The sequence below is a fragment of the Periophthalmus magnuspinnatus genome, chromosome 9 (assembly GCF_009829125.3).
Source record: "Periophthalmus magnuspinnatus isolate fPerMag1 chromosome 9, fPerMag1.2.pri, whole genome shotgun sequence".
In the NCBI taxonomy this organism is placed as follows: domain Eukaryota; kingdom Metazoa; phylum Chordata; class Actinopteri; order Gobiiformes; family Gobiidae; genus Periophthalmus; species Periophthalmus magnuspinnatus.
In genome coordinates, this window is record NC_047134.1 from 2,985,089 (window position 1) to 3,012,518 (window position 27,430).

The following is a 27,430-nucleotide window of genomic DNA, read 5'->3' on the forward strand; positions in this document are numbered from 1 at the left end:
GTCCCGGTCTACTCTCCAGCTCCTGCGGTCCCTGAAGCGGTGAGGCCTCCAGACGAGTCCCGGGGCCGGTTCCGAGTCGTGGGCTTCTCGGACCCGGAGCTCGGGGCGCCGCCTGATGTGTTCCTGGAGCCGGACCATGTGAAGAGTGACTCGGTCAGCCTGCACTCCACGGGCACGGGGCACACGCATCTCTCCGGAGTGTCCCACATCTCGGACTCGCACTCGAACACGTACTACATGAGGACGTTCGGACACAACACCATCGACGCCGTGCCCAACATCGACTTCTACCGCCAAACCGCCGCACCTTTCGGGGAGAAACTCACCCGGCCCTCGCTGTCCGAGCTCCACGACGAGCTGGACAAAGTGAGTGATATCTTCAGTCTTTGTAAAGAGAATCATAATTAAATCGTAGTTATATTTATGTACATAGAAGAAAAAGCTGAATATTTTCGTGAGCTAATACAAGCTAATGCTAATGCTAATACCTTATATTAGCGGAATAAATGATGTTTCTGGAAGATTCTGTGAGTGAAAAGGCCGAACTCTTCAGCAGAGTGAACTTTTACAGTAAATAATAATATTCACACGATTAACACTGTGTCCTTGATGACTGTGTATTTGATGAACTTGAACTAGCTCCACTGTAAAATATAGTATCAAAATAGAGAGGCGTGACATTTAGGTTATTAATAAACTGTTAATATGATGTTGATTTGATTGGTTTTCATTTGAGTGCTGAAATTATAACTACATTGAGCCTATTTGTTTTATTACAGCTTCACAAATTGGTTTTACAAATCCAACTAGAGAAAAAGTCATGTTCTTTAGGCATTTTCCTAATTTAATAAGGAGGAATAAGTTAAATAAAATATAGCTTATATAAATCACTTCAGAAATGACCAAACATTACTTGAAGTCCAGTGACAGTGGTGTGTTCAAGGTCCTGGGGTCTCAGACGGGACACATTCCTCTCATCTCTCTGTGACGTCACACTGAGCTCACACAAAGCTCAATTACACCCACAGACTCTGCACACAAGTCCTGGGTTAGACCTGGGTTAGACTGGGGTTAAAACGGGGTTAGACCTGAGTTAGACCTGAGTTAGACCTGAGTTAGTTCTGCGTCAGTCCTCACCATGGGTTAGTCCTGGTTTAGTCTTGTTTTAGTCCTGGTTTAGTCCTAATTTTCATTTTGAGTTGGTCTTGGTTTAGCTGGGTTAGTCTGAACCAATAGTTCTCTATAGATTTTAATCTCAAATGGACTGTTACATGATTGAAATATTATCTCTTAATTTCCAAATATAAAACTGTATTAACAAATTATTAATACAGTTGAAAGCAGAAGTTTATATACACTATATAAAAAGACATTTCTATTTGTATTTGCTAAATGCCAGAATAATGAGGGAAAGATTTTTTTTTTAAATTTTTCATGACTTTCTTCAAACTCAGAAGTTTACATACATTTTATTAGTATTTGGCACCATTGCCTTTAAACTGTATGACTTGGGTCAAATGTTTTGGACTTCCTTCCACAAGCTTCTCACAGTAGTTAGTAGGAATTTTGGATCCTTCCCCCTGACAGAACTGGTGTAACTTAGCCAAGTTTGTAGGCCGTCTTACTCCACATTTCAGTTCTGCCCATCCACTTTGTTATCCTTAAGCCACTTTGTAACCAGTTTGGCACTATGCTTCAGGTCATTATCCATTGGAAGACCCATTTGAGCCCAACTTTAACTTTCTGGCTAATGTCTTGAGATGCAGCTTCAGTATTTCCACATAATGTTCTTTCCTCATGATGCCATCTATTTTGTGAAATTCACCAGTCTCTCCTGCAGCAAAACAACCCCACAACATGATGCTGCCACCCCCGTATTTAACACTTGGGATGTTGTTCTCAGGCGCGCAAGTTTCCCCCTTTTTCCTCCAAATGTAACAATGCTCCTTATGGCCAAACAGTTCAATTTTAGTTTGGTCAGACCACAGGACATGCCTCCAAAAAATCAGGTCTTTGTCTCTGTGTGCACTTGCAAACTGTAATCTGTCTTTATTATGTTTCTTTTGGAGTAATGGCTTCTTCCTTTCAGCTCATATAATGACATAATAATGACACACTCTTACAGCTTCAGCAGCATCTTCACAAAGTTCTGGGCTTGATCTTTTGGTTCATCTCTGGGACAGAACCCGTCTCCTTCCTGAGGCTCTGATGGTTGGACATCCCCATGGTCTTTATACTTGTGTATAATTGTTTGAACAGATGAACGTGGCACCTTCAGGCATCTGGAAATTGCACCAAGGATGAACCAGACTTGTGCAAGTCCATAATTCTCTTCCTGATATCTTGGCTGATTTCTTTTGACTTTTCCATGATGTTACACAAAGAGGCAGAGTGTTTCAGGTGTGCGTCAAATACATCCACAGGTGTGTCTCTAATGAACTCAGATGTTGTCAATAAACCAATGAGAAGCTTCCAAAGACATGACATCATCATCTGGTTTTCACAAATTGTTTAAAGTGTAAACTTCTCACTTTGAAGAAAGTGATGAAACATTGTGGCATTTAGCAAAATAGAAATAATCTTGTTAATGATTTGTTAAATTTTGTTAATGATTTTTTTCACACATCAGACTCTCTTTGGGCAGAGCCAGTGCTGCTCTAAATGTCCAGTATAAACATACACTGACCTTGTGTCTGTTCTGGTCTGTGATTGGGTCATTTGAACACTCATCTGTGATTGGTCGACAGGAGCCCTTTGAGGAGGGACTGGCCAATGGAGACGAGCCGTCTGCAGCGGAGGAGGCGGCGGCTTTGGCGGCGAAAGAGGCCAAAGGAGGAATGGTGAAGTTCGGATGGGTCAAAGGAGTTCTGGTCAGTCCAGTCTCATGAGTTTGACTTTATATTAGTGTTTTTATACAGACACTAAATGGAAAGGTAGAAACAAGCTCCCTGCAGAGTGACGCAGGCGGAGGTCTAAAACACTTCTCTCAGTTTGGCAAAAAGCGCGGCAACTAAAAACAAACAATTTTTAGATTTATGATTAGACTTTTTAAACACATGATGAATATAGGGTCTTTGTTATAAAAAGGTCTTTCCGTATGTGTTTTAGAGCAGCTCAACGCAACAATATGATGAAGATATTTGTGTTGTGTGTGCGGCATCACAGAGGCCCAGACGGGAAAATAACACACCAACCTAACATTATGTGTTCATTGTGTCCTTTGGCAAGAGACTTGTCAATGTGAATGTGCTGTAACTCTGTGTTTAGTCAGAGGCTGTAGGCGCAGAACAGCAGCCACATCTCAGTCAGTCTGCCCCAGGGCAGCTGTGGCACAGAAGCAGGATTAGAGGGAGACTGAAGAACAGGGAAGACTGGACCAAACTGTATGGTCTTTACTAACTGTTCAGGAGATAAAAACATTACCGTGATCCGCAAATCCAAACCTAATGTCTCAAAGTGAGTTTTAGTTTCACATTTTCATAACTTTGTGTTTTCAGATCCGCTGCATGCTGAACATCTGGGGCGTCATGCTCTTCATCAGAATGTCCTGGATCGTGGGACAGGCTGGAATCGGTACAAACTTCACCTGGACATACATCACTTAACATCTATAACACACTAAGTTTCATGTAACTGCACACGCTATTGACACTTTATAGTGACATCATTCTGGGGGAGTTCTGCCCGCATGTCTATGGTGGAATGTGCAGCAGTTACACACCACAGTAACACAATGCACACATTAACAAGCACTGCAAAAAAGTTTTAAAATAGTCTAAAATCTAAGAAAAATATCCCAAATTGATGTAAACAGCACATTTTCAGGAGCCTGTGATCAATGGTCCTGTTTAGGAGTTTGATTTTTCACCAAAAGGTGAGACTAATTGAAAAAAAAACTAGCTATCTAGCTTCTTGTAATGTTATTTGAGAGGGACTTGTTTAACGGCACAAATCAGCTCACCTGTTGTAGATCAGTTCTTTATGGTCAGATTGTGTTAAAATAAAGTTCAGATTAAAGTCTAACTTGAGTAACAGTGCTTCAGACCCCCCCCCCCCCCCACGCCTGTAATAAGACTCTTTGTGTGTTCCAGGCCTGACCATTGCCATCATCTTCATGGCCACTCTGGTCACAACCATCACTGGACTGTCCACGTCCGCCATCGCCACCAACGGTTTCGTCCGAGGAGGTCAGAGGGACTAAATATAGCAGAAATATGAATACAACAGGGTTAGCCTCATATTACTGGAATGGTCAAGTCCTGGTTCAGTCTTGGTTTAGTCCTGGTTCAGTCCTTGTTTAGTCCCTCTTTATTCCTGCTTTAATCCTGCTTTAGTCCTGGTTTAGTCCTGGTTTAGTCCTGGTTTAGTCCTAGTTCAGTCCTCGTTCATTCCTGGTTAATTATCAAATCAAAAATCAAATAAATTTTAGCACTTTTCTAGTTGCTTTATAATTAAATGCATTCCTTCACTCTACACTCGATGGTGCTAAACTACTATTGTGGCCACTGCTGCCCTGGGGCAAACTGATGGAAGTGAGGCTGCCAATCTGCCAGTTAGCGTTCATAACCTGGCACCAGCCTCTCTCCTATGACACTTGGTTAATGTTCTGTCCTGGTACAGATAAAAAAATGCCCTAACTGACCGTTAGCACCACATCTTAAGGTGGTTTGTCCTTGTTGTTGCAGGTGGGGCGTACTACCTGATCTCCCGAAGTCTGGGCCCAGAGTTTGGAGGCTCCATCGGTCTCATTTTTGCATTTGCGAATGCTGTTGCCGTGGCGATGTACGTGGTGGGCTTTGCCGAAACTGTGGTGGAGATGCTCAATGTAAGAACAGCCTCCAACGCACCATGTACTGTTGGTTTTTACTTTGGTCAAAGCTATAGTTTATGAATCATCCCATCTGTATTGTTTTGCTAAATGAACACAACCAAATGTCCCGTGTTTGGGTGTAGTTTTTAGGGTGCAGATGTCCCATATTTGGGTCTAATGTAAGCTGTTTCTTCTCAGGATGTGTATATTTGGGTGTAGTATTAGGTGCAGTATTTGGGTGTAGTATTTGGTAGTAAATGTTGTATAATTTATTTTTTCACTTCAGGATGTAGATACTCTGTGTCTTTTATTTGGGTGCAGTATTTTTGGTTATAAATATAACCTTTTTTGTCTCCTCAGGATGATATTTGGGTGCAGTATTTGCGGGTAGTATTTTTTTTTTTTTAGTGTAGTGCGTAGTATTTTTGGTGTAGTTTTTTGTTTTAAATGTATAACCTCTTTTCTTCCCCTCAGGATGTAGACGCTCTGTATTTTGGGTGTATCTTTTAGGTGTTCTTGTTCCGTGTTTGGGTGCAGTTGTAGTATTTGGGCGTAGTATTTTTGGTGTAGTATATTTAGTTTTAAATGTATAACCTCTTTTTTCCCTCAGGATGTTGACGCTCTGATGACCGATGAGCTGAACGACATCAGAATTGTGGGGACGCTCACAGTGATTCTGCTGCTGGGCATTTCTGTGGCCGGGATGGAGTGGGAGGCCAAGGTACTATTTAGTGCAGACAATCAGTCAGTGTAACTTTATTTACCCCCGAGAGGCAGTTTAAAGGCACTGTTTTTTACTGTCTTAAAAAAAGAAGTTCATTTTAAACCATTTGCAGTGGTCCAAAGTTATTCCTTACTTACCTCATGCATTCAGAGCATCCTAATTATTTACCATGATGAGGGATAAGCACTTTTCACAACTTTCGGTAAAGCTAACTGCACACCTCCTGATTCTCTGACAGTAAAACACTTTATAATTAGATGCAGACAATACACAGCTGAGTCTTGGGTGTTAGTTCTTGGCTCTTGGCTTTTGAGTCCAGGATCTTGGGTCGTTAGTCTTAGGTGTAGAAGGTGTTGACTCCTGGCTCCTGGCTCCTGGCTCCTGGCTCCTGGCTCCTGGCTCCTGGCTCCTGGCTCCTGGCTCCTGGCTCCTGGCTCCTGGCTCCTGGCTCCTGGCTCCTGGCTCCTGGCTCCTGGCTCCTGGCTCCTGGCTCCTGGCTCCTGGCTCTTGGGTCTTTAGTCTTATTTGTTGTGTGAGTGGATCTTGTAATACCGTCTCTCTCTTCTCAGGCTCAGATCGTGCTTCTCGTCATCCTGCTCGCCGCCATCGTCAACTACTTCATTGGGACGTTTATACCGACAAAGAGCAAGGAGCCCAAAGGATTCTTCGGATACAACAGTCAGTCTTGTTTTTAAAATACCCCCGAAAAACAGATCATTCTAATAAGACGATGATGAATCAGATAATGCGAACAGCTTTTTTCTTGTAATGTTCCACGGTATCCCTTGGTTTCAGAGCCAATGTTATCTTTTGAATGGGAAAAAGTCCTCAAAATGTTGCCTGTAAACAGGAAGCTGAAACCCATGAATAGTATTAAATATAGCTATCGCCATGAAGACAAGCAGGTGACACCACCACAGGTTACAGGTCATATCTGTGGAGAAGTGAGCACGTTCACCGTAAGAATTCCTTTTTGAGAGATTTTTGCAATGAAAACACCTGCAATTGAATAAATCCTCAATACTTTAATACCAAACTATGGAACATTCTCGGCAAAACAATATTTCTATGGTGACAAGGTGAAATGTTACGTAGTGTAGCTTTAAGACTAAACCAGAGCTGAAAACACTCTAATTTCAATAACCAAGCTCTGACCTGTTCTACCCAACTGCAGTTGCCACCTGAAGTTTAAAGACCTCGAATACGGAGTGTGGTTGTTTTAGATTTAAAAGTTGATGCTAACTTAAACTCTCTTTGGCTCTGGAACAGCCGCCATCTTCCTGGAGAACCTGGGTCCAGACTTCAGAGGCGACGAGACATTTTTCTCTGTTTTTGCCATTTTCTTTCCTGCAGCAACAGGAATCCTGGCAGGAGCCAACATCTCAGGAGACCTCAGTGTGAGTAACGCCTTAGCCAATATATCAAAGGGGAGAGGGTCAGAAGAGCAGAGGAGAGGGTCAGAAAAGCAGAGGAGAGGGTCAGAGGAGCAGAGGAGAGGGTCAGAAGAGCAGAGGAGAGGTTCAGAGGAGTAGAGGAGAGGGTCAGAGGAGCAGAGGAGAGGGTCAGAGGAGCAGAGGGGAGGGTCAGAGGAGCAGAGGGGAGGGTCAGAGGAGCAGAGGAGAGGGTCAGAGGAGCAGAGGAGAGGGTCAGAGGAGCAGAGGAGAGGGTCAGAGGAGCAGAGGAGAGGGTCAGAGGAGCAGAGGAGAGGGGCAGAGGAGCAGAGGAGAGGGGCAGAGGAGCAGAGGAGAGGGTCAGAGGAGAGGGTCAGAGGAGCAGAGGAGAGGGTCAGAGGAGCAGAGGATGCAGTTCATACCTTATGTTTCCTACAGGATCCCCAGTCTGCGATCCCCAAAGGAACCCTCCTGGCCATCCTCATCACTGGAATCACGTATGTTGCCGTGGCCATCTCCACAGGTGAAAACATAAATAAAACATATCTAAGCTAAAGTAAATGTAAATGTGTCCTCTGCTGTAGAACCAGAACTAAACCAGGACTAAACCAGGTCTTAACCAGGCCTAAATCAAGACTAAACCAGAACTAAACCAGGACCAAACCAGATCTAAATCAAGACTTAACCAGGATAGAAGGTGAACTGAACGAGGACTAAACCAGGTCTGACTCGGTCTGACCCGGTCTAACCCGCTCTGACCCGGTCTGACCTGGTTTGACCCGGGCTAACCCAGTCTAAACCAGTCTGACCCAATGTAACGCGGTCTGACTCGGTCTAAACCGGTCTAACCCGGTCCTCTGTTGCAGGCTCTTGTATCGTACGGGATGCGACTGGGGACCATAATGACACTGTGAGTGACACAGTGAACTGCACCGACGCCGCCTGTTCTCTGGGCTTTGACTTCTCCATTTGCAGAGAGGGAGGCTGCCAGTACGGACTCATGAACGACTTTCAGGTGAGACACAGGTTAGACCGGGGTTTAGTCTTGGTTTAGACCTGGGTCTAGACCGGAGTTTAAACTAGGGTTTAGACCGGGATTTAGGGTGGGATTTAGACCAGGGTTTAGACCAGGGTTTAGACCAGGGTTTAGACTAGGGTAGTTAGAGCTGGTTTAGTAGTTAGACCATAGTTAGACCTGGTTTAGTGATGGTTTAGACCTGGTTTGTGCATCTGTCAATACCAATAGGGTGCCATAGATTTTGACCGTCAACCAATCAGAGCGCAGGTTCATACAAAGAAACAGCAGCTGGAGATCGGCTTCATGTGAGAATAACACGAGTGTGAGAAGACGGTGAACATGGACAACAAAGCCGTATTCTTTTGTGTCAACTAATAACTGCTGTGTGTAGTTTAAGATTTGCTGAAATGATGCCATTATAGCAAATATTCACACAGCTCACAAGCTAATTATTTCTCTGTTGGGTTCCTTTGTGGACACTTTTGGTCTCGGTTGTTACGTTTGTAAAGTTGCTGTGAAAGATAATACAGTGCAGAAATGTTTTTAATAGAGCCATGGTAGAGACAAACAATGAGTCTGGAAAAACAAAGCCCACAGTAAATGTGAAATGTAGATGCACCACTACAGCTTTATGTCACGCCCCGCGGATCACATCTTTGCTCATGGTTGGGTGAACAGCAAAAGTTGCAGAACAGGTGGGCGGGGTTTGAGTTGACACGAGAATATTCCCAGATGCACTATTGGCTGATACGTCACACACTGTGATAGTCCTCTATTTTTGCCTCAAAAAGTGTCTGAAAAGTTACAAATTACCAAAAAAACTGCAAAAAATCCAGACAAATTTATGTAGATTCCCAGATAAATGTAGATGATGTCATCAGAAAACAGGCTCCTTCCTCAGTGGAGATCAGCACTTAAGATACAGTTACTTTAGTAAATGTGTTCAAGCTCTAAAGTTAAATTCATGTGTTCTTTGTTTTTAGGTAAAGGTCTGAAACCAGCTTTCCTCCATGGAAATGTTAGTTCAGGATTGTTCCACCAAACAGCATAGAGCTTTGCAATCTCCATGGAGACAAGCTGGTGACACCATTACATTTTGTGGCAATAAAAATGCCCGCAATTGAATAAATATAAGATAGATAAGTTAATACCATGCTGTGGAACATTTCAGACGAAGCAACAGCATCTCCGTGGAGAGTGTCAGACCATCCACCAGAAAAATTCCATAGGGCTCCTTTAGTTTCTCAATGGGTGATGGTTGGTTTGCAGGTGATGAGGTCATGCTCCATCAAAAAAGTTACTTGATGAAGCTTTAGTTTGCACATGCTGGTTTGCAGGTAGTGAGATAAAATAAACCTTTATAAGCCTTTATTTTAGGTGATGTGGTTGGTCATGTTCCATCAGAAAGGTTCTGTAGTACAGTTTTAGCTTCTTCATGAGTGATGCTCGTTTCCAGGTGATGAGTTTGGTGTCGGCGTTCGGGCCCCTGATCTCCGCTGGGATCTTCTCTGCTACTCTGTCCTCTGCCCTGGCCTCGCTCGTCAGCGCCCCCAAAGTCTTCCAGGTACAACACAGAACTGCAGCTCTGAGCTGGACTCTCAACTTTTCACTGAGGACTGGGGTCAAAATGATACTACACTGTGGCGGAGTTCTCTGTGTCACTGTCAGATGCAGATGACCTGGTTTATGGTTAATAACTGTGTAATTCCTGGACCAATCGATACAAAACAAAAACTGGCACAAAGTTCATTGTCTCCTCTGTCAGTTTAAATAAACAAAAGTCATGATTTTTTCACAATCTCTTCATAAAGTGGAGCCATTATTCAAGCCCAAAGACGTGTGTCGTCAAAGGACTTTAAGACAGAAGATTAATATGACGAGTTTGAGGAGCCAATTCAAACTAATAATGAGAAGGTTCAATGTTTGTGGATCACAAGTTTGAGATTTATTTAAAAACAGAGGATCTCCGAAAGAGTTATATAGAGTTATACAGAGTTATATGGAGTTATATGGAGTTATGTAGGCCATTTTACATATGTGTTTGTTTGTCTTTTCGTGTGTCAGGCCTTGTGCAAAGACAACATTTACCCCGGTCTGGAGGTTTTTGCCAAAGGTTACGGCAAAAACAACGAGCCTCTGCGTGGATATGTGCTCACCTTCTGCATTGGACTGGCCTTCATCCTCATCGGTGAGAGCAATAAACAAAACCGGGTTTAGATCTGATTCAGTCCTGATTTAGACCTAGTTTAGACCTGGATTAGTACTAGATTAACCCTTGTTCATTAATGGTTCAGTCCTGCCTTAGACCTAGTTTACACCTGGGTTAGTATTGGTTTAACGATGGTTCAGCCCTGATTTAGCCCTGGTTTAGTCCTGCTTGGTTTCTTGGTGTTTCTAACCTTTCTTCTCCTGTTGCTCTCCTGTAGCTGAGCTGAACATCATCGCTCCGATCATCTCAAACTTCTTCTTGGCTTCATACGCTCTCATCAACTTCTCTGTGTTCCATGCGTCTCTCGCCAACTCTCCAGGTCCAAAACACTCACACTTGTCTTGCTGAAAAACAACATCATTATTTTAAAAGGGGACATGATTTGTAAAATCTACTTATGAAAACTACCGGTGTGTTAACCCAAGTCTCCCGGTACCAGTCCTCGTTAGTATAGTGGCCAGTATCTCCGCCTGTCACGCGGAAGACCGGGGTTCGATTCCCTGACGAGGAGTGCAACTGATTTTCCTGGAATTTCCCCACTGTGGGACCAATAAAGGCATATCTTATGATCCTTATCCCAGTTATGATCCTTATCCCTGTTATGATCCTTATCCCAGTTATGATCTTTATCCCATTTATGAGCCTTATCCTGGTTATGATCCGTATTCTGTTATGATTCTTATCCCAGTTATGAACCTTATTCCGGTTATAAACCTTATACTAGTTATGATTTTTATCCCAGGTAACAGTCCTGGTAGAAGTTTGAGTAATTTTCAGAAAGTTGCTGCTGCTGCTGCATCTGTCACTTCAGTTCACACATGCTCAGTACAGCACCAGTTTGATAAATCAGGATACTGCGTCTACATGCCTCAGTATCTGGAATTGAAAATAAGCGCTTAAAGATTGCTCAAACATGAATCACTCCAAATTCAACTTCCGAGGCTCAATGAGATGAAACCACTATAACATGGATAAAAGATCTGAAATAGTCGATTTAGCATAATAGGTCCACTTTAAACTATTTTAGATCAAAACTGCTATTTACAATCAACACAATATAAACTAGAAATCTACTTAAAGCCACAGTTTTTTTTTGCCAAGACTAAAATGAAAACGTTACTTACCTGACCTTTGATTCTCATGCCTCAGTTCTGTGTCTGTCCTCAGGGTGGCGCCCCAGCTTTAAGTACTACAACATGTGGGTGTCTCTGGCCGGAGCCGTGCTCTGCTGCGGCGTCATGTTCATCATCAACTGGTGGGCGGCGCTCGTCACGCTGCTCATTGTGCTCGCACTGTACGTCTACGTGGGATACAAGAAACCAGGTCAGAGCCAAAACCGGGTCTGAACCAGGTCTGAACCAGGTCTGAACCAGGTCTGAACCAGCTCTGAACCAAGACTGAACCAGCTCTGAACCAGGTTTAAACCAGCTCTGAACCAAGTCTGGCCCAGTTCCATACCGGCTCTGAACTGGATGTGAAACAGGTTCAGTCCTGAAGCAGACCTGATGTAAACCAATTGTAGACCTGGTTAAGGTCTGATGTAGACCAGGTGACATCAGTTCTGTCGTTGTGTAATAAATTAAACTCCACAGACAGATAGATGCACACACTCACTCTGTCTCTGTGTTGCAGATGTGAACTGGGGCTCGTCCACTCAGGCTCTGATCTATAACCAGGCTCTGACGCACTGTTTGGACCTGACCGGAGTCCCCGAGCACATCAAGAACTTCAGGTCTGTACCACTAGGGCACAATCTCACACACATCAAACTGTAGGTGGAGCCACTGCTGTTGGAGCAGTGGCTCCACCTACAGCCACTGCTTCAATAGCACTGAGGAGGCACTGTGCTGTGTTGCTGCGGTCACAGGGTCGTGAAACCACACACTCATGAGTTTGTTTAAGCCTGTGGAGGGTCAGCCCAATCCTGGCTCAATCCTGATTCAGTCCTGGTTTACACCTGGCTCAATACTGGTTCAGTCCTGTTTTAGTCCTGTTTAGTCCTGGTTCAGTCCTTGTTCTGTCCTTGTTCCGTCCGGGTTTAGTCCTGTTTCAGTCCTGGTTCAGTTCTGGTTTAGTCCTAGTTTAGTCCTGGTTCAGTCCTGGTTTAGTCCTGGTTTAGTCCTGATTTAGTCCTGGTTTAGTCCTGGTTTAGTCCTGGTTCAGTCCTTGTTTTGTCCTTGTTCTGTCCTGGTTTAGCCCTGTTTCAGTCCTGTTTCAGTTCTGGTTTAGTCCTAGTTTAGTCTCCGTTCAGTCCTGGTTTAGTCCTGGTTTAGTCCTGGTTTAGTCCTGGTTCAGTCCTTGTTTTGTCCTTGTTCTCTCCTGGTTTAGTCCTGTTTCAGTCCTGGTTCAGTTCTGGTTTAGTCCTAGTTTAGTCCTGGTTCAGTGCTGGTTTAGTCCTTGTTTTGTCCTTGTTCTGTCCTGGTTTAGCCCTGTTTCAGTCCTGTTTCAGTTCTGGTTTAGTCCTAGTTTAGTCTCCGTTCAGTCCTGGTTTAGTCCTGGTTTAGTCCTGGTTTAGTCCTGGTTCAGTCCTTGTTTTGTCCTTGTTCTCTCCTGGTTTAGTCCTGTTTCAGTCCTGGTTCAGTCCTGGTTTAGTCCTGGTTCAGTCCTGGTTTAGTCCTGGTTTAGCCTTTATAATCCCCTGTCCCTCTCTCAGGCCCCAGTGTCTGGTTTTGGCTGGTTTTCCAAACTCTCGTCCTGCTCTGCTGCACCTCGTCAACTCCTTCACCAAGAACGTAGGGCTCATGATCTGTGGACACGTCAGAACTGTGGGTACCACTAATATTAAAACTGCTGCTACTGTAACTGCTACTGCTACTGCTGGACCTGGTCTGTCTGGTGTAGATTTAGTTTAGACCTGTTTTAGATGTGTTTTAGATGTGATTTAGACCTGGTTTAGACCTGGTTTAGACCTGGCATAGTCCTGGTTTAAACCTGGTTTAGACCTGTTGTATTTTTGTCTTATATTGATGATTTTTATGACACATACATTTGCTGTGCCACAGCTGAGTCGTCGTCCAAACCTGAAGGAGCTGTCTCTGGAGCACGGCCGGTGTCAGCGCTGGCTCCAAAAGAAGAACATCAAAGCGTTTTACTCTCCTGTGCTCGCCGACAACCTGAGGCACGGAGCTCAGCTGCTACTGCAGGTGTGAGGCAGGGGTCAGAGGTCAGGGTCAGGGAGCTCTGTGCTTGCCGACAGCGTGAGGCATAGAGCACAGCTGATGCTACAGGTGTGAGGGAGGGGTCAGGGGTCAGGTGTAAATATGGCTCATATTTACTCTCCTTTGTAGGCGTCAGGTCTGGGTCGCCTCAGACCCAACACTCTGGTGATGGGCTTCAAGAACAACTGGAGCGATGGAGACATGAGACACACAGAGCTCTACGTCAACACTATACAGTATATATACTACTGCTACTACTACAACTGTTACTACTGCTACTGCTACTACACTACTATTCAACACTATGCACTAAGAAGTACTATTACTACTACTACTACCATTTATTTTCTCTGCCTAAGATTCAGATATGAGCCAGAGAAAAGAAATGCTTTGAGAGGGGAGTTAAAGAAGCTATTCTTTTTAGGAAAGACAATCCTTCCTTAATTGGGGGCTGAGACATAATCTCTCACAGATCTATGATTCCATCCTCAGACCCAAAGCAAACAAAAGAGAACAATAGTAGGGCCATTAAATGCTGTAACTGGAGACAATAGCTGTGTGTAGGCAGTGTCCACCAGCAATCTGACAAGAACTGAAGAAGCGGCTTGGATGAGCAGCCAGTGTCTTCACTCCTGCTACGATTTTCCAGTTGACAGATGTAAACTTCATATTTTGCTACTACTACTACTACCACATTAATGCTATACAGTAAGAATACTACTACTACTGCTGTTACTACTACTATACTTTACAGTAGGACGTTGTAATAGTACTACGGCACTCACTGTGTGTTTGACATTATGTTGTGTCTTTTGTCAGTGATGCGTTCGACCTTCAGTTTGGAGTGGTGCTTCTCAGGCTCCAGGATGGACTAGACATCTCACATATCCAGGGACAAGGTCACAATACTGTACTATACACTGTACTTCAAAACTTACTACTACTACTTACTAATACTTTTTACACTGTATTTTAACACAGTATTTAATACTGTGCTTTTACTCTGTACTTTAACACTGTGTCAACATTGCAATTTAACACTACATTTTAGGTTGTACTTTTAAACTGTACTTTAACACAGTACATTAGCACTCTACTTTAACACTCTACTTAAAATAAATGTGTTTTCTGCAGATGAGCTGTTGGCTGTGGATAAACCCAAAGAGACTTCAGTGAACTCTGACCCTGAGCCTGGCCCCAACCCCCCCAACCAGAGCATCCCTCTCATTATAAAAGGTACCAGAACCTCCTCATTATAAAAGGTACCAGAACACCCCTCTCTTTTAGTGCTATACTTGTTTAGTCGGTTCATCGAAGTCTTATTAGATTTAAATATGTATTCATCGATTAAATATTTTTCAGATTTTAAATATTATATGGAACGAGTCAGTGAATCATGAGTTTAATATATGTTATTTTCATAATAAATAATTGTTTAAATAGTAGTTTTTCATGAGCTCCCCCTGCAGGTGTAGTCTTGTGAGTGCAGTTTAGGTCAGATACACAGAGGCCGTGTCTCAATTCGACGGTTGTACACTTCGTCGGGTGCATGTGAAGAGCACATACGCGCAATAAGGTCTGTCCCATTTCAATGCAGCGGACAAATATGCCCTACGTTTCCAGCGTTGGAGCATCCGAGCAAACTGCTTCACGCACTGCTATAGCCCATCATGCACCACCCACTCACTGCAATTGGGGAGAAAAATAACCTAGAATGTTATATTTGTCTATTGATAGTCAAACGGAAAGATTAATTTCTTACTTCAGTCTACACAGAAATAAATGGCTTCGACGACGACACCTTGACTCTTCTTCTATGAAATAATAAAGAATTAAAAATAAAACTTTAATTATTTCAGTGTCCATTTTACATGTCTAGGTCATGAGTCAACAGGCGTATAGCTCATTAGTCAACAGCCGTCCTGGTTGCTAGGTGACATATCTTAAGCGACATAACGTAAGTGCACAAACAGCAGTTATAGTACGCTCCGTGGCGTAGGCCTGTCCCATTTCGGCATGGCCTTTGCGGCCGATGGAGGCTGCACGCGGAGTACTTCGAATGGTACTTCGATTGGTACTTTGAAATGTACAACCGTCGAACTGAGACACAGCCAGAGATACATAATAGTGTTGAGAGCATTGGCCACGCCCCCTACAGCCCTATTCTCATTCTAAAAGGTATCAGAGCCACAAAGCCACAGAGCCATGTGCATCAGGACTTGTAAAAACAGAACGTGTCACAATAAACGATGCCCAACCATGGTCAGCGAGGATTCAGATACTAACTGAAGTGTGTTATTTTGGTATATTCATGTCTTTCTCTCCTGAATGTTTTTGTGGAGACCTTTAACCCTGTGAAGTGTAATAAAAGCTAGAGAGATCACAGCTTCTGTTGCTGTGGAAATTATGATGGCCATTTTGTGATTGTCGTAGTGCAGCCAAATTGCAGTAGACTCTGATGTAATCCCTCCAGTGATCAGAGCACCCCTCTCATTAAGTTACAAAAATGACATGCGTTAAACTGTCCATAGTTTAAGCTGAGCTGGAGGTCAGAGGTCAGAGCTGTCAGGTGGAGTGCACTGTGTAACTGCCAGATTACAGATGTGTTGACGTGGTTAATATCTCTGTGATTTCTAAGTCTGTCCCATAGACTGTATATATAAATGGATATAGCTAACGTACAGCTGCCATGTTTCATTACATTAGAAAACTGTCATAACTTTCTACTGAAATGCTGCTGTCAGACTTGTCATTTTGGTCTTAAAATGTTTGTATTAATCATCTTATTTCACTATTGTGTCCGTAAATCGAGATATCAACATTAATAACTAAATTATAATAAATTAGGCACCTTCTTTTGATGTTCGAGTTTAGAATTCCAAAAATGGAACTGGGCTCCAAATTGGCCCCTATTACTCCTATCCTCATTGAGCTTCATTTGACTGGGGACGAACGCTGTGGGTGACGTCAGACTCACTTAGTCCACTTGAAACTAAAACTGAACTCATTTGAACATTAATATAACAAACACATTGATGACTTCAGTCCTCGCAGTCATGTGTCTCACTGTAGTATTTGTACTTGTGTGTACCTCAGATAGTAAACCTCCCCTGAGCCTCACCGACCAGCGGCTGCTCGAGTCCAGTCAGATCTTCAAGAAGAAACAAGGCAAAGGAACCATCGACGTGTGGTGGCTCTTCGACGACGGAGGTCAGAGGTCAACTGTCTCTGCTTTACACTTCAAATCAAATCAAATCAAACTTTATTTATATAGCACTTTTCATACAAAAAAAAGTAACACAAAGTGCTTTACAAACCATTAAAATCAGTCCCACCCACCAAACCCACCCAGCCACCCGACAGCCCAACAACCCAACCCCAACACATCAATAATCATAACCAAACAACCCCCCACCCCAACACACACTCCCACCCCCCACCTCAACACATGTTAAAATACCTCAGTTTCATTTAAAATATGTTTAAGTGGAACAGGCTGGATAAAGATGAACCAGATGAGAGAGCGCCACCAGAGGAACCATCTGCACCAGGAGCAGGGTCACCCACAGCCACAGGACACCAGCCCAGGGCCCAGAGAAGAGATGAGGTCAAGACCAAACCTCCAGGGCCCACGAGCCAGGGCCCAGCAGCCACAGCCAACCACAGCTCCCGGTGCAGAGGGCTCTTCAGAGGAAACACTGGCAAATCTAAAATGATTAAAAATAATAAAATAAGTCAAACCTAATAAATAAGTCAATAAATAATCAATAAATAATAAAATAATCAATAAATAATAAAATAAGTCAAAACTAAACAAGTAAGTAAAACATAAACACACTAGCCAGCCTAAATAAGACTAAATAAATAGAGAAGTAAACTAAAATGATAAATACTAATCAAAAGCTATGCTAAAAAGATGGGTCTTGAGCCTGCTTTTAAAAACCTGAATGTTCTCTGCGGCCCTGAGGTCCTCCGGCAGGCTGTTCCATAGACGGGGGCCTTACACGGCTTTAAACTTTGTTTTTTACAAACAGATAAGCGCTATTTACCTCACTAGCTAATCAACATATACACAATATCACTCCTGCTTTAGTCCTGGTTTAGTCCTACTTTAGTCCTGCTTTAGTCTTGAGTTCTGGTTTAGACCTGATTCAAACCTGCTTCAGACCCTGTTTAGACCCGGTTCAGACCCGGATTAGACCTGGTTCAGACCCTGTTTAGACCCGGTTCAGACCCGGATTAGACCTGGTTCAGACCCTGTTTAGACCCGGTTCAGACCCGGATTAGACCTGGTTCAGACCCTGTTTAGACCCGGTTCAGACCCGGATTAGACCTGGTTCAGACCCTGTTTAGACCCAGTTCAGACCCGGTTTAGACCTGGTTCAGACCCTGTTTAGACCCGGTTCAGACCCGGATTAGACCTGGTTCAGACCCTGTTTAGACCCGGTTCAGACCCGGATTAGACCTGGTTCAGACCATGTTTAGACCCGGTTCAGACCCAGTTCAGACCTGGTTCAGAGTCTGTTTCTCTGTGCAGGCCTGACTCTCCTGATCCCGTACCTTCTCACAAACAGAGGGAAATGGGGCGACTGCAGAATCCGTGTTTTTATGGGTGGAAAAATCAACCGGATCGACCACGACCGACGGGCGTGAGACACTTACTCCAACTCTCTCCCTCCTCTTTCTCTAATCCCCGCTGTGCTATCACCCTCTTCACCTTATATTGCTTCTCTCATCTCTTTTGTCACCCCCATCTTCTGGCTCTCTCTATCTTCCTCTCCCCATTCCTCTGCTCCTTCCCTCCCTCTTGTTCTCTCTCTAATCCCGCATCCTGTCCCTCTCTCTCCCTCTACAGCTACTCTCTTCTCAGTCTCTTTTCTCTCCTCTCTTTCTTCTCTCTTCTCTCATGAGAGGGATAACGATGTGGATGCTTCTGTACTTTTTAATATATATGTATTTTGTGTATTTTTTTCAGGATGGCCATGCTGCTGAGCCGCTTCAGAATCGACTTCTCCGACATCATCGTCCTCGGCGACATCAACACGAAACCCAAGAAGCACAAGTAAGAACCACCGCCGCGATTTTGGATTTTTACACTTTAAATCAGCATGCACTTATTAACAGCGCTGTCATCTTACTTTTACATCAGCATGGTGAGTGCGCATGCGCGAGCCGTGTGCTGCCTGTTACGATCGCTCCGACCACTTCTTGCTTTTTTCTTACTTTTTATTGTTTTACGTTTTTATTTGTTACCTACTTTTGGACACTTGATTCGTAACCATATTGAACACATACTGGTGGGTTTTGGCGACTTTTGATAGCTCCTTTACATGTTGCTGGAACTTTACAAGTCGCCATGCGTCTCCAGTACACACGAGATCAGCTGATCAGCCTAAACAATGGAGCAGCTGTAAACACCGAGAGCCGGCATGCTATCCCCGAGTTCTGCAGAAGACGAGCGCACAGGGGCTGCAGAGGGAGTAAAAAGCTACGACGGAGGAGGATTGCAGCAAAACAACAGAGACAGAAGTACAAGCCGAGTGTCCCCTCCATCGTGATGGGTAACGTGAGGTCACTCGCAAATAAGATGGACGAACTCACAGCGCTAGCCCAGAGTCAGAGGGAATATCGAGAGTGCAGCCTGATGTGTTTTACGGAGACATGGCTGCATGAAGACGTCCCAGATGACAACGTGACCATCGCGGGCTTCTCTACAGTCAGGGCAGACAGAGACCGCGCCAGCACCAGTAAGAGCCGCGGGGGAGGCCTCGCTCTACTCGTCAACCACCGCTGGTGCAGTCCTAATCACATCACCGTAAAGGAACGGATCTGCAGCCCTGATGTGGAACTATGCACTGTTGGATTACGTCCCTATTATTTGCCGAGAGAGTTCTCTCATGTTGTTTTTGTTGGAGTCTACACACCCCCCTCAGCCAACCCTCGCAGCGCCTGTGACGCCATTCACGCAGTTGTGGCCCGGATACAGACGGTTCACCCTACTGCTCTCATTGTGATTTCTGGGGACTTCAACCATGTTAGTTTGGACAAGACTCTCTCCCATTTTCACCAGTTTGTGAACTGTCCCACCAGGGAGGAAAGGACATTAGACCTTTGTTATGCTAATGTCAGGAATGCATACCTGGCCACACCACTGCCCCCATTGGGTGGGTCTGATCACATTCTGGTTCACCTCAAAGCAGCTTACCTCCCTCTGGTGAAGCGCCTCCCCCCAACAACAAGGACTGTGAGGAGATGGACGGATGAGGGCATGGAGATGCTACAGTGCTGTTTTGAGGAGACTGACTGGGCTGTACTAACAGAGCCACATGGAGAAGACCTGGACGGGCTGAACGACTGCATCACCAGTTACATCAACTTCTGTGAGGACTCAATAGTCCCAGCTAGAACTGTGAAATGTTATCCAAACAACAAGCCGTGGATAACCAAGGACATTAAAACCATACTAATCAGGAAGAGGAGGGCCTACAGAGCTGGCAACAAGGAGGAGGCCCGGTCTGCTCAGAAGGAACTGAAGGTGAAGCTGAGGAAGGCCAAACTGAGACATGGGAGGAAGCTGGAGGGGAGACTCCGACAGAATAACATCAGGGAAGTCTGGAGCGGCATGAGAGCCATCACAGGACACAAGCCGACCAGAGGGAGAGGCGTTGAGGGGGATGTGAACTTAGCTAATGAGTTCAACATCTTCTTTAATCGCTTTGAACTGGCAGGCAACTACCATCTCCAGCCAGTAGCCTCCCCCACCCCCCTCCCCCGCCCATCTCCAGGGGAAGACTCTGCTCACACCTCCGACAGCTCCACCCCTCCCCCTCCTGACACCTCCACACTGACTGTCACTGAAGAGCAGGTGAAGAGACAGCTGCTGAGACTCAGGGCTGGCAAAGCTCCAGGACCTGATGGAGTGAGTCCCAGGGTCTTAAAGAACTGTGCCCCTCAGCTAAGTGGTGTTCTGCACCTGATCTTCAACCTGAGCCTGAGTCTTCAGAGAGTCCCCCTGCTGTGGAAGACATCGTGCCTCGTCCCTGTCCCGAAGACGCCGCACCCCAGCGACCCCAAGGACTATAGGCCTGTGGCACTGACCTCCCACATCATGAAGACTCTGGAACGACTCGTCTTGGAGCAGCTACGGCCCAGGGTCCAATATCTGCAGGACCCCCTCCAGTTCGCCTACCAGCCCCATCTTGGAGTAGATGACGCCATCTTGACCCTACTCCACAGAGTCTACCCCCACCTGGACACACCGGCTGCCACTGTGAGGGTCATGTTTTTTGACTTCTCCAGTGCCTTTGACACCATCAGGCCGGCTCTGCTGGCTGAGAAGCTGGCGGTGATGCAGGTGGAGGACTCCCTGGTGTCCTGGATTGTGGACTATCTCACTGGAAGACCACAGTATGTACGCTTACAGGGCTGTGTGTCAGACAGAGTGGTCAGCAACACCGGGGCTCCACAAGGGACAGTCCTCTCTCCCTTCCTCTTCACTCTCTACACCACGGACTTCAGCTACTGCAGTGAGACTTGCCACCTTCAGAAGTTTTCTGATGACTCTGCAGTGGTGGGATGCATCAGCGGTGGTGACGAGAGGGAGTATAGGACTGTTGTGGACAACTTTGTCACGTGGAGTGAGAAGAACCACCTTCAACTCAACGTGACCAAGACAAAAGAACTGGTGGTGGACCTGAGGAGGACCAAAGCGGCTGTGACTCCCATCTCCATCCATGGGGTCAGTGTGGACGTGGTGGAGGAGTACAAGTACTTGGGAGTGTACTTGGACAATAAACTGGACTGGAGCAAAAACGTGGACGCAGTCTATAAGAAGGGCCAGAGCCGCCTCTATTTCCTGAGGAGGCTGAGGTCCTTTGACATCTGCAGGACGATGCTCAGGATGTTCTATGAGTCTATGGTGGCCAGTGCCATCATGTACGCTGTGGTCTGCTGGGGCAGCAGTCTGCGCGTGAGGGACACGAATAGACTCAATAAGATCATCAGGAAGGCTGGTCATGTTGTGGGGGAGGAGCTGGACTCTCTGACTGTTGTGTCAGACAGGAGGATGTTGACCAAAGTCAGGACTATTCTGGACTCTCCCCTCCACCCCCTCCACGAGGTGCTGGCCAATCTGAAGAGCTCGTTCAGCCACAGACTGTTACTGCCACGCTGCTCCACTGAGAGACACAGGAAATCTTTCCTGCCTGTCGCCATCAAACTGTTAAACTCCGTTCTGTAACCAAACACTTCAATACTCCAATATTCCATTTTGTACATAGATGTAAATAGTGTGTGATTTTGTGAGATTGATCTATTTATTTATTTTGTTTAACACTGACACTTTATTCTTATTGTATGACACTTTATTCTTATTGCACAAATTTTATTCTTATTTAAATGACTTTTTATTTTTATTCTTAAATCTATCCTGTGGTTGTGGCATCTGTTAACTAAGAGAATTTCCCTTCGGGGATCAATAAAAGTGATTCTGATTCTGATTCTGAAAGAATCCCTCTAGTTTAACCTGAGCTGGAGGTCAGAGGTCAGGTCCTCAGGGGGAGTTCTCTGTGTAACTGTCAGATGCAGATGACCTGGTTCATTGTTAATATCTGTGTAATCATTGGGCCTATTTACATAAAACAAAAACTGGCACAGAGTTCAGCCTCTTCTCTGTCAGTTTAAATAAACAAAACTCATGTTTGTGCTCGTTTTTTTCACAATATCTTCATAAAGTGGAGCCATTATTCAAGCCCAAAGACGTGGGAGTCGTCAAAGGACTTTAAGACAGAAAATTAGTATGATGAGTTTGTGGAACTGATTACAAACTAATAATGAAAAGAATCAACATCTGAGGAGCATAAGTTTAAGATGTATTTAAAAACAGAGGCTCTCCCATAAAGTTATACAGAGTAATATAGAGTTATGTGGAGTTATGTGGAGTTATATTGTATTATACAGATGTAGGCCCCACACTCCATCTGAGATTATGACATCAACAAACTCTAGAACCCGAACGCAAACGATCCAAATCAGACTACTGTAGGATCCAAACCAAACTCAGATCTGAAAATGGACCTGTCCCAGACCAAACTGTACAAAGCTGCTTCTGTGGCACATTATTGTAGTGAATGTACCTCTCATGAACAGACAGTGGCTTTACAGGGACGCACCAGCAGGGGGAGACAGCACAGGCCTCACGTAACACATGAACACAGCTTATTAACACCTTTGCTATTTTGGATTTATTTATATCATTGTGAAATAAGCCTAATTTGTTGAGTTTGATATAAATATGTTACTGTTGCAGTAAGTTGAGTTTTAAGGAGCTGATAGACACGTACAGACTGAGAGAGGACGACATGCAGCAGGATGAGGCAGAACGACTCAAAGCTCTGGAGCCCTGGAGGATCACAGACAACGAACTGGAGCTGTATAAGGCAAAGGTAAACAAAAAACAACATGTAAACAATGACTATAATAAGGCAAAAGTAAACAAGAGACAACATGTAAACAACAGGTACAATAAGACAAAGGTAAATGATAAACAACACGTAAACAACAGCTACAAGGATACTGTGTCCAGCCAAGATTAAGACAGTCGTTTGCCCCAAAAAAATTTAAGTTGATGGTACGATTCCCATGACTGCCACCTGCTTGTCTCTATGTTCCAATTTTCCAAAGTTGTTTGTCAAACTGTGGAACATTCCAGGCAAAGAAATAACATATTGACACAAGGGGGTAGTAGACGCTACCATTGTGTCCAGGGGTCCCCAACCTTTTTGCACCACGGACTGGAATAATGTAGGTTTTATCTTCACGAACCGGACTTCTACGCATGGCAGATAAATATGGCAAAAATAAGTTAAGTGCATAACAAAATACAACTCACCAAACTGCTGCATCAGTCGGAGCCCTGTGCTTGTTTCTTCTTTCCCTCTTGTTCACGTTTGTTTCTTTCAAAAAACTCTAAATCTTATTTTTTAATCCAGGGTGCTTAGTCTCAATCTGCCAAAGCAGTTTTCAAGTTTTCATTGCCTTGTTTGCTTTTCCCACATATTATGCAGAGCAGACTCACCTGTAGCGACAAACCCATATTTTAAGTAGCACTCCTGGTATTGTCTCTTAAATTTAACTTCCTTTTTCTTGGAGGTTGTAGTCTCCTCTTCTGGCTCCTCAGTTGGCCTTTTCTCCTTTGCAAAAAAGCTCTCCAAATACTTTTGTTTTGGCTCATCTTCACTCGCTTGTGGCTCTACTTTTGGACGACGTGTCTGATGCGTTATACATCATACGTCATCGCGGAGGACAAGGACATAACTAGCACAGATATAATATACCTGCCATTGTATCAAAAGGATTTCTGATTCCTATCAAGATTTTCATTATATATCTACGGACATGCTTATTAGAGCGTAATGGGGGACGGGTGAACATTATGTCGGAGAAGATGATGCAGTCGCTGATAAATTATTTGCTGTTTTTGTGCGGCCCGGTTGCAAATGTGTAACGGACCGGTACCGGTCCCTGACCCGGTGGTTGGGGACCACTGCCATAGATTGTATAAAGAAGTGGACTAAGTGAGTATGGCGTCACCCCCAGCATTCAGGTCCAAATAAAGCTCATCAAGGCTAGCAGTTATAGCGGCTACTCTGAAGCCGAGTTAGAATTCCGACCGTGAGTATCATAACAACTAAAGAGCCAATCCAGAGCCAAGCTGTTGAAGGTAACGCCCTTTCCGGCTCGCACCACAGGGAGCGAGCAGGGAGCAAACACAGGTAATCAAACCTGTTGTTAATGCTAGCGAGAGTGACCTCAGAGAAAGAAGACCCCTGATTTGTCTATTATTAATGTTCATATCTTAGCTTATGGACACAATAGTGAAATAAAAACCCTAGGATCATGTAGAGCGGGTTAATATGAACATTTAAGACCAAAATGACGAGTCTGACAGCAGCAGGTACAGAGAGGGGCCATAGTTTTTCAATGAAAAGTCAATTGGAGCCAGAAGCGTGCCCATGATCACTTCCTGTTTGTAATGCAGAGGCTAGCAGGTTAGCTATGTGTATTTATACAGTATGTACAGTCTATGGTCCAGAGGCAGGCCATGTGTCTCTGTGGGTGGGTGATAGAAGGTGGTTCACAGATTTGTTGCCACACCTCGCCCCCCCAGGGCGACTGTGACAGGCTGTCCCAGGGCAGCTGTGGCTCACACTGATCAGTTTTTTTTGTAATGTGAAAAGTTCCTGATTCCTTTAGTTTGTTTTAGACGAACCGTCAGATCCGACTGAACGAGCTGCTGCAGGAGCACTCCAACACGGCCAAACTCATCGTCATGTGAGTCATCCCCCATCTTTATTTATTATATATATATATATATATATATATATATATATATATATATATATATATATATATATATATATATATATATATATATATATATTTGATTGAAACAGTGCATGCTAAGGAACTGACATGATACAACATGAATGTAAATGCACCGAATTATAGCCAAAGGATTATTTCCATCCCAAGGGTTTGGGTCACAAAAGGGCCAAAATAAAAATTGCTCACTACACTCATTGCACATTCCATTCATTGCACTGTCCCCATTATTTCAGTCAGTTTGGCCCAATTAAGACATTTTATACACACCATCTTCATTCTTTTGGCCATACATGCAAATACACTGCCTGGCCAAAAAAAAAAAAAGTCGCCACGTGGATTTAACTAAGCAAATAGGTACGATTGGATAATTAGTGCATGGGTGATTATCTTTCAGCTGCAACAAGTTTCTTCTCATTTCTTACACAACCATGTGGAAAGACACATCCCGTGGTCGCGGAAAAGATGTTACCGTAGTCTTTGAGAAGGGTCAAATCATTGGCATCAAGCAGAGAAAACATCAAAGGAGATTGCAGAAACTACTAAAATTGGGTTAAGAACTGTCCAACACATTAAAAAACTGGAAGGACAGTGAGGACCCATTGTCTTCGAGAAAGAAATGTGGCCAGAAAAAAATCCTTTTTTTGGTGGAAACTTTTTTTTTGGCCAGGCAGTGTATGTCTATAGAAAAGCTAAAATCACATTTCCACTATAGATGAAGTATGTTTGGTTTGACCATAACCAGTTTTTCATTTGAGCTTTGAAAGACCTACCAATGGGACATTCTTTCAGGGTTAGCGGGAGATTATTCCACACGTTCCCTCCTTGGACAGATAATACATTCTGACCAAAGGCGGTCTGTCTATGGGGGGGTCAGGTGATGGCTTGTGTGGTCCTCTTCTTCATCACATCATCTTCTTCATCATCACATCATCTCCATATCACACACCAGTAATGTTAGTTATAATGTCATACTGACCTCATCCTAAAAACACACAGCACACAAAAATGTACACCGAATAATGGGCTTACTATATGGACTAAACTCTCTCTCTCCTTCTTTTCTCTGCCCCCCCTCCGCTTCCTCTCTCTCTCTCTCTTTTTCCCTCTGCAGAAGCATGCCTCTGGCGCGTAAAGGTACAGTCTCTAGCGCCCTCTACATGTGCTGGCTGGAAACGCTGTCTAAAGACCTGCCCCCGGTTCTGCTGGTGCGCGGGAACCACCAGAGCGTCCTCACCTTCTACTCATAACACAGAACCTACTGAGGAACCTACAAGAAAACCACCACTTTCTTCTCATAACACAGAACCTACTGAGGAACACAGAACCTACTGAGGAACCTCCAGAGGAATCTACTGAGGAGCATACAGAGGAACCTACAAGAGAGCCACCACCTTCTACGTATAACACAGAACCTACAAAAGAACCTATAGAAGAACCTACAAGAGAACCCCCAGTCCACCACCTTCTACTTATAATGGTCAATGTCTGACAAATCTAACACACAGGGAGGGCATCTGGCACACAGGGAGGACATCTGGCACACAGGGAGGGCATCTGGCACACAGGGAGGGCTATAATGGACTTTTAGATTTAATCACCAACATGTAGCTTTTTAATAATTGAAAATGCATTGATTTACTGTCACAGTGTCTGTTTTGTTTTAAGCTCATGGGGTTCAGAGCAATGGAGAGTTAGGACCAGAATAATTTATGACTCTATATCTTTGGATGGTGAAAAGTCCTCAAAATGGCGATTTTAAATAGGAAAAAGGCATCCATGAATATTCTGCTAAACTGCCTTTAACAAACTTTGAAGGGAGTGCGTGTTTTTAGCCTGATTTAAACAGCTTCACTCCTCAGTGCACAAACAGAGAATCCTTGCGCCTTCTGCTGGAGGTTTTGAATGGATTAAACCAGAAACAAGTCCTTATCCATATTCACTTTATTATAGGTTTTTACAGTCAAAAAACAAAGTCTAAGTGTGAAAATAAAAAACCTCCATGGACAGTTTAATAAATCATCCCCATTCTGCTCGTGTGTGCCACGTCATGCTCTCGGCGCCTCCTATGGATAGCTGCACGTCACACTAGCGAGCAGCACATTAAAAAAAAAAATTGTACCAAAATGACTACGCGACACGTCAAAGTGCGTGTGTACAGGTGGAGGTTAAACGGGGGTAGATCGACAAAATGGCGTCTTGAAAATAGTGGATTAAAGATTAAACTCAAAAATGAATCACTCCAAATACAACTTCACAGGCTCAATGAGAAGAAACGACTAGAACAGTTTGAACAGGGCGGATTTAAATAAAGGGTGTTACAGGGTGTTTATTATCAAATCATTAAACTAAATTCTAAAGATTTTTATATTTAAATGTTTACAATTTAACAGATTTTACATATTTGCGGAATTTTATGTTTCACAGATAAAGATCACAATTTTGACCCACAGCTTCCACAGCTCTAATAAAAACAGGGATATTAAAAGTTATGATCAGTGTGTAGGTAATATTTTTCTACACTAATCCCACTGTGCTTTATGTAGATGATTACAGATGTATATGTTGGTTTTATGGCTGGACTCAGAACTCACGTTTTTCTGCCTTTTAACATTTAAATTATTTTTGCCATTTATATTTAATAACATTATGTTGTATTTATTTGAATGCTTGTGTTAACTGCATTTCTAACATGTTTATTTATGTCACAAATTGTATATTTTACTGTTTTAGAAATA

The 27,430-nt window shown here is 43.9% G+C and overlaps 1 protein-coding gene across 1 annotated transcript; it reads left to right on the forward strand.

Moving 5' to 3' along the window:
* Nucleotides 1–27,296, forward strand: LOC117375730 (solute carrier family 12 member 2-like). Its single transcript, XM_033972042.2, has 26 exons — nucleotides 1–366; nucleotides 2,748–2,870; nucleotides 3,498–3,573; nucleotides 4,092–4,187; nucleotides 4,686–4,825; nucleotides 5,421–5,531; nucleotides 6,104–6,212; nucleotides 6,804–6,931; nucleotides 7,364–7,448; nucleotides 7,792–7,940; nucleotides 9,400–9,507; nucleotides 10,008–10,131; nucleotides 10,370–10,471; nucleotides 11,320–11,475; nucleotides 11,785–11,884; nucleotides 12,806–12,917; nucleotides 13,155–13,295; nucleotides 13,440–13,546; nucleotides 14,130–14,209; nucleotides 14,445–14,546; nucleotides 16,407–16,520; nucleotides 17,848–17,959; nucleotides 18,286–18,372; nucleotides 22,618–22,753; nucleotides 24,574–24,641; nucleotides 25,807–27,296. The coding sequence occupies exons 1-26, from the start codon at nucleotides 238–240 to the stop codon at nucleotides 25,940–25,942; spliced, it is 2,931 nt and encodes a 976-aa protein (XP_033827933.1). The 5' UTR covers nucleotides 1–237; the 3' UTR covers nucleotides 25,943–27,296.
* Nucleotides 27,297–27,430: the final 134 nt, after the last annotated feature.

Coding starts and splice junctions, on each gene's coding strand:
- LOC117375730 (XM_033972042.2), top strand. CDS start 238: ATGAGGACGTTCGGACACAACACCATCGACGCCGTGCCCAACATCGAC. Junction 4,826..5,420: donor CTGTGGTGGAGATGCTCAAT/GTAAGAACAGCC, acceptor TTTTTCCCTCAG/GATGTTGACGCTCTGATGAC. Junction 13,547..14,129: donor CTCTACGTCAACACTATACA/GTATATATACTA, acceptor GTCTTTTGTCAG/TGATGCGTTCGACCTTCAGT.